The 13,089-nt window shown below is 42.4% G+C and overlaps 1 protein-coding gene across 1 annotated transcript in view; it reads right to left on the bottom strand.

The window, feature by feature from the left end:
- Nucleotides 1-13,089, bottom strand: part of CACNA1B (calcium voltage-gated channel subunit alpha1 B) — a 272,146-nt gene that overhangs the window by 60,696 nt on the left and 198,361 nt on the right. Inside the window, exons 22-25 of the mRNA XM_088523279.1 lie at nt 12,595-12,715; nt 9,070-9,199; nt 8,458-8,517; nt 6,588-6,694 (exon numbers count right to left, since the gene is read on the bottom strand). Coding sequence (XP_088379405.1) covers nt 6,588-6,694; nt 8,458-8,517; nt 9,070-9,199; nt 12,595-12,715 — 418 coding nt within the window. The remainder of the gene's footprint in view (nt 1-6,587; nt 6,695-8,457; nt 8,518-9,069; nt 9,200-12,594; nt 12,716-13,089) is intronic.

Genomic DNA, 13,089 nt, shown 5'->3' with positions numbered 1-13,089 from the left:
CAAATGACTACAGGTAGAACAGAGTTCCCTACCTGTCAACAAAGCTGCCAGTGAAGATCTAAGTGCATAAAATCCAGTCTGAAGATATTCTAGGCCTCACGCTGCTTCTGCTATGGGCTGAGACAAAAATCACGCCAGTCTGCCAGGAGGGTGAGGAGTCTGATCCTTCTTTCTTACAGGAGACTAACATTTAACAAGCCGGACAAAATGGCTCAACTTGTAGCTCAGGCTGCAGCCGTGGAGCATTCACCTTGGCGCCTCTGGAAAAGCAACGCGCCGGGAGGCCGATGGGAGCCATCGGCAGGAGCGCAGCGCTGCCCCGCAGGGCTGGCTCCCGTGAGGAGCGCAGGGCTTCACCCAGCAGCAGGAAAAGCAGCAGGCAGCAGCCCCAAGGCACCCCGCGGAGACGGACACGGTCAGCGCCGGCGGCCTGCACTGCTCTGAGCAGGGTACGTGGGAGCAGCGAGAGCAGGGTCTGCCTGGCCTCGCGCATCCAGTGTCACGGATGACCTTTGCTGTTGGTACATAATATGCTAAATCAGCCCAGACGTTCTCAGGATTGAATTAATGCTGCAGAAGAGCTGTTATCTGTTCAAAAGAAATAATTTTCAATTTCCATTAAAAACCCTTTCAGAGGGTGGAGACCCAGCAAGTGTATCTCCTCCTGCCTCTGGCTTTAGGTCTTGGTATAACTGAAGATGCAGCCACGTTTGCCTTTGTGCACTTGCTCTCACGTCACTGACTCCAAGCAAGCAAAGACCCTGCTACGGTCACTGTCACCATCTCCCTGGCACCTCAAGCAGGGTTGGCCAGACTGGCAGTCCCAAGCAACGCCTATTCTTCCTCCTTACAAATGTCCTGGTTGGAAACCATGGAATGCTGGGCCACTTGTTGAGTCTGTGGGGAAGGAAAACAGCAGGGAAACAGCAACGGAAAAAGAAGGGAAAATCTGGTTTCGGGCAGAACCACAGAATACTTCTGCCTTGGACCTTCCGGTAGTCCTTATTCCAGAAGATCTAAACACTTATTTAGCATGCTGCCATGTCTTTCTGCTAAATAACAATTGCACTAATAGGGCCTGTGGGAAGCAAAACTCCAGAGAGGGGAACAGAGGAACTTCCCAGCTCTGAAGGAGCTTCCTTGGGTCTTACAGGGCTGGCTCCAAACCCGAGGCAATAACCTCAATGGACTTCATATTTGCAGGAAGGTCAAACAGGCCCATTACTGGGGTCAGGGAACAGACAGGGCAGGGAAAACCTTCTTTCCTGGGTGCATGAAAGAAGGCGCTGCTCTTCTCTTGCACAGAAATGGATGCAGATGACTGCATGGGGAGTATCAAACCAAAGGGAAGAGAGCTCCAGTCCTTAAAATTCCTTCTGGCTGAAAGAAGGATACCAAGAGTTGATTTTTTTCCTTGCAAGCACCTAAGCAAATAAAGGGCACGAGCTGATTAAAAATTAATGGACTTTATGGTCTAAATTATATAGAGAATTTTAAAAATCATACATATTTATTCTCACAGATTCTTGCTGTAGGAGAAAGCTTTTTCAAAGGATTGGTACTAAGAACTAGAGCAAAGCATGATGAATTTTGCTTAAATACACCTTTCACAACGTGTAATTAAAAACCTATACAAATTAGGTTTTTGAAGAGGCCCACTCATTCCCCTTCTCTTTTATGCTACTCAAGTATAAAGCTAAATGTCCCAAAATAGGAGGCTGAAATAGACTAGGATTCAATCAAAGTTGTATGTGAGTACACATTTGATAGTCCTAACTGCATATTTCTCACCACAAAAATAAATTGGTATGGAAGAAAATTCTTAGCTGAACTGCAGAATAACAAAAAAATTCAGAAGAGCTATAGGAGAACAAGCAGGATAAAGACAGATGGCAAACAGAAGCCTTGAGACTGAAGGAAAATAAAACAAAACAAAAAAAAAAAACAAGGAAAATAGAAAAATTGCATTAGGTTAATTCTGCTTGCATTAGACCAGTTCTGTTTTTCCTGGGGCAGTTTGCTGCTCATTTATTCAATACAAAACAAAAATTTAAAAGAGCTTTGTTTGGCCTTTTCCCCTCTAATAAATAAGTAATCCTTTAAAAAATTAATAGTTTTTTAAAACGGAAGCTTCTCGTTTCTGTTTCTCCTGCCAGCAGCTCTGATTTCACATCCATGGGCCTCGGAGAGGGAGTCCATCAAATATTCAGAGCAGGGCGGAGCCGCAGCCTCCCACGGCGCCTGCAGTGCCAAGGCAGGACGCGGATTCCTCCATCTCGTGCAAAGGAGGTCACCGAGCGCCGCGCTACCCTCTAGCAGCGCCCAAAGGGCCTGGAAGACAAGGACAAGCCCCCGGTTTGGTGGGCCACAAAGACCTTTCAGTCCCTCTCATTGCACTGCTGTTCACATTGCCAGGGAAGCCCAGCAGAATTGCAGAGAATAAAATTCCTACTTTAACCCTAAACTGAGCTTTTCTGAGAATTGCAACTTACACATTAAGGATTTGCTGCCTAAGTTATTCCCCAAAACTTTTTTGATACGGATATATCTGTCTATCTCAGGGTCTGATTTTCAGTCAAGTACAGCAATGGCCAACTGGCTTTCTCGTCTGCTTCTCTCCTCTGGCTAAAGAAAGTTGGGATGGATGAGAACTGTCAAGGGAAAATACAATTCACTGAATAATGGGTAATAAAGGGACAAAGGAGTCGATGCAATGGGTGGAACATGGATCATTTCCACAGTGGCAAGTGTGTATACACACATTTGACAGGCAAAACAGTGCAGTGAGAGACAGGAATAACGTATTACCCCATGAAACTCCTAGAGAGATTCCAGCAAGAAGAAGACAAAGAAAGAGCAAAGTCAATGACAAACAGAAACATCAGGCTATACAGTGCACCCCATGCACTTACACTTATGTGCTGGCAAAAAATCCCATCCCGTCCCGCACCCACCAATTCAATGTGCATAAAATAAAACAGCAAGAAAGCAATCGTTCAGCATATACCCACACGTGTCCCAATGCTGCACTCGCCCTTTCACTGACCAGTACATGGTGCAAATACACTTTCACCCTACTGACACTGTGGGAGGCAAAGAACTTCTGTTGTTTGGCAAATGCTAATAGAATCACAGATTTTTCAAATAGTGGTGCAAAATTCCATGCATCTCAGCTACTTTTCTGTTGTTGAAAAATGTAAAAATGAAATTTCTCTCTACTCCTATCTGTCAGCTATTTCTACCATGTAAGCAGATTTTATGCTTGGAACTGGTAAATTTTGATGACAAATTTACTAGTTTACCTTAAGCTTCTTTATTTCCAATTCCCTAAAGACTAAAACAAGTCTGTGTGTCTGTGGCATGTTTATCTATCTCTAGGAAAAGAAAGGTATTTCACGTTGAAATACACTGCCACATGGAAGACGTAATTTTATTATTGTTATAAATAATACTAATCTTTCTAGCACATCATTTGGAACGTTGCTTTTAAAATGTTATTTTTTTTCCAAAATGTTTTCTCCTTCTGAAATGTTACAGGCAGGGAGAAAATTGGTATCCAATTTGGAAGGTTGAGATGAATTTCATGTACCTTGCAGCAACAACTTATGCTATCATCTGCATAAACAAACACAGACTGTAGCCAGCACTTCAGAGAGCTCTGTTTTTCTGCTTTTCAGTGATGTGTCTATTCAGCAAGAAATGAATTTGGATCACCTTTACTGGGGAGGTCAAGAACATTCAGACAGTGAATTAAGTCACACAGGTTGTATTCTTGCAAACAGATATTGGCAACAGCCACACTAAATACATTTTTACAGTGACACTGATGATGAGTGACATGACTCTAGCATTTGCTAGCAAAAATCCCACCAACAAAACAAAGATTAGTGAGCTCTTTCACCAAAAGTTCATTTGCAGGATATCAAACAGGCTCAGTGGGTCCAAACAGCACAGCTGGGCTGAAGGACTTGCCTGTCTAAATTTCATCTGAGCAGTCTGAGGCTTTGCGTGTTGAGAAGGGCACTCATGGGCACGGGGAGCAAGTCATCTTGTACGAATGACTGGATTTCCTGCTTCCATTTCAGCCCAGATACTGCAAGGAGGCTCTGCACTCACACCACATACACTGCCAGATGAAATACAGACACATTGCAGAGATTACAGTCACAGGATCTAAATTCAAATTATTCCAAGTCTCAGAAATAAGTTTGACTCACTTTTAATCTGGGAGAGAGTAAATAGGCAGGTTTTGCTCACTCATTTTCCATAAATCTCTGCTCAGTACTTACTCAAAGAGCATGTAAAATAGGAGCAGCTTGGGGCACACTATTGTGAAGCAAGTCAGGGGAGGTACAAGTAATTCAGAGAGAGGCTGACAAGGTGCTGTCATGACCCAGTGTGAGCAGTGGAAATCCTGAGCACAAAAAAGACTAAGAAAGAGCAGAAATCTTTCCTTTTAATCAATAACTTGTCCAAAAGAAATCCTTGTTCAAGGATAAGCCACTTTAAAGACGTGCCCTGGTGCTTGCTCTCCCAGCACACAGGGCAGTTCTGAATGGCTGACTCAATACCCCTTGGCCCAGTCTGCCTGCCTTCATGGTCTGAATTCCTAATGGAAAGGGGTTGGGAAATTCAGAGTGAACCACAGATGTGAGGTGATATCGCTTTGAAAAGTAATACTTGTGCTAGCATTATTTTACTTTTATATCTCCAATTCTACAGAGCTCAGGTCATCTTAACTCAGTCTTACCCCATTTGGATCTTAGAGATGTTATGGTAATATCCTTCATACACAAGGACACTGAGCTGCAGACATGTCTAGTCAAGCTTAAAAAACAGGCTCTGTTTTCTGAGGTGCAATTTTGGAAAGCAAGACATTCACCAAAACCACTTGGTTCTTCCCTTGCAAAATGGCTCTGCCTACAAGGCAGCACCCAGCTCTTCTGAAAAACAAATTTGTAATACAGGGTGGCAAAGTCTCCAAAAGACAGAGGAAAGGCTCCTTTGAAAAAAAAAATTGTGTATTGGACGTGATTTGCTCCAAGATAAAAACAGTTCTACAGGGCATGGTTGGGTACCGAAAGCCTAGACTCAAATACCTCTGTTCAAAAAATCATCACCTCCTCTGGAGGAGAGCAAAAGATGCAGCTTGATCATCTAAACCATTCACAGGAAGGCTCTGGTGATAGCTGATTCAAAGTATAGGCATAGGATTAAAGAAGTCACTTAAATGATTTAATGACCATTTCCTCCATTCCATCGTTAATGCCTCTTCATTGGAAAAAGGGGCAAAAGTGCTACTCATCCATTGGTTCAAACATCATACCAGCAGTGCCAATCTTAGATGCTTTCTATCCAGCGTTTGCTATAAAGAAGACTCAAAGATCCAAAACACAGACCTCTCAGCAGTAATGGGGAAGGAATTTGACGTCTTGGAAGACGACAAACTTGTGAGAAACATTCCAGGGCAACTTTCTCAGATGAAAGATCCACTCACTGTTTAGGCTTCCAGGGACTCAAAAGCATTTTCCATCAGCAGAGTGATGCACAGTCACATAAGAGGAGCCAAAGCTGTGACTGTCTGCCTAAAAATTACTGTTGGTCTAAAAATATACAAAATACATCTTCACCCTTCCTTGCCAGGTGAATGCATTTTCTCATTAGCAGATAAAATGTTGTTAATTTCTTCACCTTCATTAATCATCATGTCAGCAAACAGGTGAGTGAATTTGGGGGCAAGAAATCCTAAATGTTCACTGCAATTTTTCAAGGCTAATTTATCAGAAGATTAAACTGGCCACATCCTCTAATCTGCCTCCAGGTCAATTCCCAGAATGTCCCAGGCAGTTGGAAAGTGTTAGCAGTTGCCCAGAACTACAAGAAGAAAATTTCTTCCCAGAATCCCACTTGAGCTCCCCAAGTTCTGAAGAGCCTGTGTTACTCTTCCCACAGTCTGTTCCAAGAAAAATACTCAACTGAAAACTAACCTTCACTTTTTAAAACAATTCAGTGTCTGTTGCTCAAAATCCTGTCTGACATTAAAGGAGCACACATAACATTATTTAATGTCAAATACAACAGCAGTGATTTGAGAAAGGGAACAGCTAAGCATAGGAAGTGGCATTCCCTGAATGAGAGAAGAATACAAGAGAAAAATGCAAAAGGCATATATTCCAGGAAGACTTGAAAAAATAATGTTTAGCAAAGATTTCACTGATATCTCATCTGATCTCAGCTATTTTTTCATAACAAGAAAAACTTAAAAAAAAAAAAATCCTGGACAACTACCAGGATGTGTTACAATCAGTCCTTGCAAGAAGAGCTGGCCAGCCAGTCACAAAAATCATGACTCATACTTGAAAGAACAGAGAATGGACGTACCATAAAATTGGGAGAATTTTCAAGAGACTCCACAACACAATTAAGGGCTTTTCCTCCCCTAGCTTTGAGGTTTTCAAAGGTGCAAACTGAACATTCGCTGAGAAATAGAACTACAAATTCTGTGCTTCAACTAGCTCTACACTAGGGTCCTGCCCATCTCTGCAGCATATTCCTAGAAATGTGGATTTTAATAAGAATGTACTTACGAGAAGGCAAATGCCACCAAGGCTCCACTGACCACGATGAAGTCCAGGATATTCCACAGATCACGGAAGTAAGAGCCAGGGTGGAGCAGCAACCCCAAGTCAATCATCTTTGGAGGAAACACATCAAAACAAGAAATTTTAAGAAAACAATACACACAAACTCTGCTGAGATACAACAGAGGAGTGTCCTTGATCAAATGACCTTTCACGATCAATATTGATTTTGCTGGTGACAGGACTCAGCAGGGGAAAGGGAGGTTTGTTTCTGTTGCTCAAGGTGGGACTTAGGTCTTCTGAAGCAGATAATATTGGCACGAGTCAGCCTCAGGGTAGGCAGAAGCTCGCAGAGGCCCCACGCAAAGCTTTGAAAATGCTCTTCATAGTTTCAATCACGCCTACAACGTCTCCTCATATTTCAAATCCTGGTTTTTACTATCAGAGGAGAACCATTCCATTACATCACACTAAACCAGATGGTATTTTGGGAATGAGGCATCTTTTCCTCCTTTTAGCCTTCTCCTCAATACTTGTCAGCAATACTGGCTCATTGTTCAGCTTACGTGCACTGACTGTGGTGTTCCTCAGAAAGCTGCCATCAGCCCAAAGCAAAGCCTTCGTTATAATAACTTACAGCAGAGCAACAGCTAGTCATCCTTAATCAAACTATCTGTCTCTCATGGGCACAAAGAGCTTGGTCAAAACCAAAGCTGAAGTGAGTACGCTGTAACCAAAGCCCTCACAGACAAAAATGTTAACTGCTATACGGGAATCTTTACACACATTAACTTCTGGGAACCTGTGTGTGTGTGAAACAGCCTAGTTTTATTCTACCCTGATCCAAAAAAAAAGTAGGAATTAATAATCAGAAGAGAATATGACAGAATAAAAGTGAGGAAATGAAAAAAGAGAACGAGAGAGAGAGAGAGAGAAGAACCACAATCAAATGCAACTGTCAGAAATTAAAAAAAAAAAAAAAAAGAGAAAAACACTTTGAACCCCTGTGGACAGATGCTGCACAGAGCAGCAGCAGTGCTGAATTCTGTATGTGACCGTCTCCTCACAATGTTGCCACGCTGCTAGAGATCTTCTAAAGAGCTCTGCAATTATCCATATAAACCTTTTTCAGATAGTTTCACCTTTTTTATATTGAACAAAAGAGGGAAAACTCTGTTTTTAATATTAGGCCTCTTTCGAATCTTGCTCTGAAAGTCAAAACTAACTCCGCTGTCACACCAAGGCTGCAGTTTCAGCACTGTCTATTGCCCTGCCCAGGGATGTACCAGCTGCAAAGCTTTTTGAAACAAAATAAACCAAGAATCTCTTATTAATGCTCCTGATCAGCAACAGGGAAGGGGAGGAGGAGAGCTGCCCAGTAAGGTCCTTGAGCTGGGGTCGGTCCTGCGCGCTGAGCTGGCACCTGCCTGCAGACGGGTTCAAAGCCCTGGCCAAGGCCACGGACACCTCAGTTGGCATCACAGAGCCCCCGACCCGGCACCTCGGGGAGGTGGATGGGGCAGAGGACACACGTCACAGCCCTTTTTTCCAAGGACATTGCTTCTGCATCCCGAGGTGTGCACAGGCATCTCTGCATCAGGCATCATTCACATTCCTTAATCTCTTACACACTATAGCTACTTAAGACTGCCTTATTTTCCCCATGAAATCAGAAATGCTAAAAAGCAAGAGAGATGCTGCAGAAAAGCATCACAGCTACTTTTGAGTGCTGTTCCCGAGTTAAAGCATCATTAACTGTTCTCCAGGGTCACCAGGAATCTACGTCACAGTTCACTGCCGTTTCCCAGGTTCCCAGAAACAGGTAAGTGTAAATCTGCATGGACTTGTGTACAGCCCTATTTGGAGAAATCCTTACCTTAATCACCATCTCAAAGGTAAAGACACCCGTGAATATATAATCCAAGTATTTCAGGGCCTATATTGGAAAAATAAAATTGTCTTAGAGGAGACTACACACAGAAATAATCATCACAAAGTGTAAAAACTCTATTCTAGCAAAGGTCCATTTACTACAGTGTCAATGGATAAACTTCCTCACAGGCAAAGCTGTCAGACAGTTTAGGCACCAACTTTAATGATCTAATTAAAATTAAAAAAAAAATCTTTCCAATCCTGGCCAGAATGCAGTGTGTGTGTGTGTGTGTGTGAGTGTGGGTTGCTGCAGCACACCTGTGCATGTGGTAGGTATAAGGAAAAATGGCTAAATTTCAAATGAAAATATTTGAATATCCTTTCCTAGAGAGCTTCTTTGCCAGCATTTGTGTAAAAGTCCTGGGTTTCTCTTCTGCAATATTTGATGATGGTATTATTAAGAGACATCGGGAGAGCAAGAGAGTGATAAAATCCTTTTGTTAAAACTCATTGCACAGCTATAAGGATCAGGAAGATCCTTAATAGGTTGTAGGTCCTTCAGATCATCATACATGGATTCCTTCAACTTTATTCTGGCTCTGTTGTCAGTACTCACATCATTCCTTGGCGACTCAGCTTGTACAGGGTCTTCTGCAGCCAGGGCGATGCTGCTGAGGGCTATGACTATGAGGATGACCATCTCGAAATAGCGCAGGTTGACGATGTAGTGGAACAGGCGACGAATTCTGGAAGTAACAAAAGCACAGAGAGCTACTGGGGATGCTCTTTGCTGTGGTACAAAAGACAGAAAAATGACGTTCAACATAAACATTACCTTTATGATTCCTAGCACAGGAAGTATAAGAAAGCTGAAATCTGTGTTAATGGCTTTAACCTCAGGTTTGCAACTGATTTGTGGTGGGATTCAGGGTAAGACACTCAACATCTCTGCACTGCACTGACTTTACCCTCCCGCAAAGCAATGGAAATCTATCTAAACAGCACTGACATCTTTTGACCATTGAAATTCAATTCTACAAATCATTTATATGCCTCTCAACCCTTTTTCACTTTGAACTTGCAGGCAAGAGTCCTGTGAGATTCAAAACTAGTTTTGAAATCCTTTTAAAATCAAATAATCCCTTTGAAATTGAGAAGTATGCTGCGTACTTTGGGAACTCACGGTTACGGAGGCTGTTTCACCTAAGTATTATTTCTGGTAGTTTTTCTCTTGCCAGGCACCTCTGCACACACTTTATTCTAAACCGTTCTTCATAAGCTACACAAATACTTTATAATAATGTATGTGATTGCTTTAACCTAATCATCTTGTTCACAAACTGTGTGCAAGAAAAGCGACAAATGTTCAATTTCTAAGCAATACAAAACCACTCACAAATTCCAGCAAATAACTACCTGAGCACTGTTCACATTTAACTGCCTGAACAGAGAATTCTACATTTGCTCTTTATTTGTCAGCCCCATCAAGTGCTCCTGTCTGAGGATCAAATTATACAGGGAACTGACCAACAACTGTTAGCTGAGAAAGCAATTCAGTTACTACATAGCATTTACACACAAGTATCTAACTGTTCGATCAAAATTCTTTTTTTCCACATCTGCTTCTATACTTCCTTTCTCTGGAATACCAATGGAGGCAGAACAAGAGGTACAAATAGCAGAGACACAGCCTCGATATGAGATGTCAGAAAGCACAGTGCTCTGTGGGTCCCTTAACTCTGGCTATCTACCTGACGGGGGAGGATAATCCTCATCTTGCTCTATAAATCCACAGAAGCGAGAGGCAACATTTCAACAGCATTTGTAACCATTAATTCAAACACAAAATTCTCTTCCTCAGAGAAGTAACAAGTCACTATTTTTAGATTTTAATCATTCACAATAAGCAATGAGGTGCAGGAACATTTGTAAATTGCCAGTGTTGCTTGAGAAAAAAAAAAAAACAGTAAATTCATGTCTGTTTTAAAAGAGTGGCACTTTATAAGCAATATATTTCCATTATGCTTTTCAGAACTCTGCCCACTAGCAATGCTCTGGTCATGCATCTACCGTGGGGTTTGGAAGGGAGTACTTTAGAAATAGGTAGGGTGAAAAATCACATCTTGGGAAGGCAGAAAGACCATTCTTGAGAAGCTGTAGTAAGATCTGACGGGATTATTGGGACTGTGTCTTGATTTTGTTGATACTCGAAGTCTGGTCCTTGCCTCATTCCCCTTTGGCCCTGTGTAATAACAATTCAGTTCCAGCACTTTTCAATGTTATTTTAGTGGTCTTCTGACAGAGCTTTTTTTTTCAGAGCAGGGAGCAAGAGGAAAAAGCAAATCCTGACCTATGAGGTTCACAAGGTCATAACCGTGAGACAAGGTGAGGAAGAAAAGAGAAGTGCACATGGGAGCAAGTCTTGCTGGGTCCCCCCTAGCTGCCACTCCAATCCTTGGGCGCTGTCTGACTTTCTGTCTTTAACAGACCTTTTGCCATTAATGTTCATTTTTGGTGGTCACGTGAAAACAAAAAGGTTTGAGCCACCAAGTAGGAGGAACAAAGTAATGTTCCCTTATGCAGCCAGCTGGAGTCCAAGCTCCATAATTCTTTGCTTCCGACTTGTGCCATCAAGTTCATCTTTATTTTCTGCTGCAGTATGAGTGCACCCCATCAGCTAAGACTCTCCCCTACCCTTCACTGTGTTTTACACAAATTCAAAGAATGTGTTGCCTTATTTGAAATTGCACAATGTGATTATAGCATTCTGTAAAGGGAAAACTTTACAGGCTTCTGGTTCAGTTATCTTAAACTATTATGTGGTCTAATTGGCAGGTGGCTGGAGAAGACAAACAGGAAACAAAAACGTCTCTCTTGTGGGCTTGAGGCAAAGGGGCACACGTCAAGTCTTCATTTCCTTTGGTGGATTACATCAGTAGTAATGTGGGGCTGCTTTCCCTCTGTTACTATTGGCATTGAAAAATATCCTCCAACTTTTGCCACTGATAAATTCCACCCGTGCACATCTCATAGCTGTATCATCCTGGAGCACGTGGGGTTGTAGCCTCAGTTACGCAGCTGGCACTGGCTTTTAAGGAAATGATTCAGCCTGACAAGTATCCGGGGGTGCCAGACCATGGCTTCTGCTGCAGATGCAGTTCTGATCTTGCAGATGAATACTTTGAGTCGGCGGCACGAACATGGCCTTACTTTGTTCCACTGACTGTAGAGACACCCAGGATCTCATAGTCCTGCATAGTAGATGGCCTGGAATCACTCATCATTCCCTTGAATTGAATTGCTGAATGAAGGGCCTGGGTCCATCTCAGATATCTGAACATAGAGTCCAACCACAGAAGACAACAGCTAAGAACTTTAACACGTCTGACCGAACATGAGAAAAACGATCACATCTGCTACTAGCAGACCTCTGGCCTGTCTTCAAACATCTTCTGTTGCTCCAAGTTATTGCTCAAAATGACTCACAAGCCTTTATGCTAGAATTATTACAACTCCTGCTGCACTTGTCTAGTCCTGCAGCACTTCGAAGTGACACGTTCAGTATTTACGGGCTTTGAGTACAAAGCTCCCCATGAGGCAGAGATGCCTGAAGCAGAAGAAACGTTATAATACCAACGGATCCCATAAGCCATGCTCTCAGCTTTAGCAAATGAAAAATACTCATGTTTTCCCAAAAGTTCACAGTTTTCAGTGATGTGATGGTACTAGTTTGCAAGAAGCACAAGCTCCAACTGTTGGGAACCTGCAAGAATTTGCTGACATCAGAAATACTCGTTAGCTGCTAATAGCTTTCCACAGCTATCTCTTTTCCATATTCTGAATTACACGGGCGATGTTTCCTTTATTGATCTATAATGGAATGATTTCCTATCTGACTACCAGCAGGGCAATTAGAAAGAGTCTGCCAAGATCAGACTCTTTTCCTTATATTGGCAATGTATTCCCATAGGAGAGGTCAGCAGAATGGCAGCATCTGGTCTGCAACCTACATAGGCATTTATTTAATTTTCCAGTGTGTTTCACTGACAGAGATGAAGATCAAGCTAATGTTATTTCTCTGAATAACCATGCTTGAAGTACAAGTGAACCATAAGCAGCAATAGAGAGTCAGAGGACTTACGGATTTGTAGGACTTAAGATAAACATGGAGCTGTAAGGCAGGATTGGTTTGGGCCCATTTTTTGTTAGGTCATCAACATCCTTCTTCTCCTCTGTTTTGCTTTCAAATTCCACGTTGTTCACTGTAATGTGAATTTCAGGAAAGAGAAATGAGAGAGAGAGAAAAATGCATGCGCACCCTTCACACAGCAGGCTGCCTGCAACAGCTGGATGTGGGAAAAATGCAGCTGGCATAGAGAAGAGCCGCCTTTGAATACGTTGATTAAATGTGATGAACAATCATTTGATTGTTATCACAGCTATTTACAACCATATGATACACACTACAATTACATTGCTCCTTAACTGCTGCACTGATGAGCACTGTATCTGAAACGGCCAGGAAATGAAGATGCCCAGTGCAGATAAACACAGAAACCTTACACTTATTTACTCAAGAGCTGCCAAGCTGGAGACTGAAATCTTGTGCCAAGTATTGTAATTAATGAGGGAGAGA

The sequence above is a fragment of the Tinamus guttatus genome, unplaced genomic scaffold, assembly GCF_059628265.1.
Source record: "Tinamus guttatus ecotype Peru unplaced genomic scaffold, ASM5962826v1 Tinamus_guttatus_pri_ptg000177l, whole genome shotgun sequence".
Taxonomy (NCBI): Eukaryota; Metazoa; Chordata; class Aves; order Tinamiformes; family Tinamidae; genus Tinamus; species Tinamus guttatus.
Note: the sequence above shows the minus strand (reverse complement) of the source record. Positions and strands in the feature narration are given on the sequence as shown.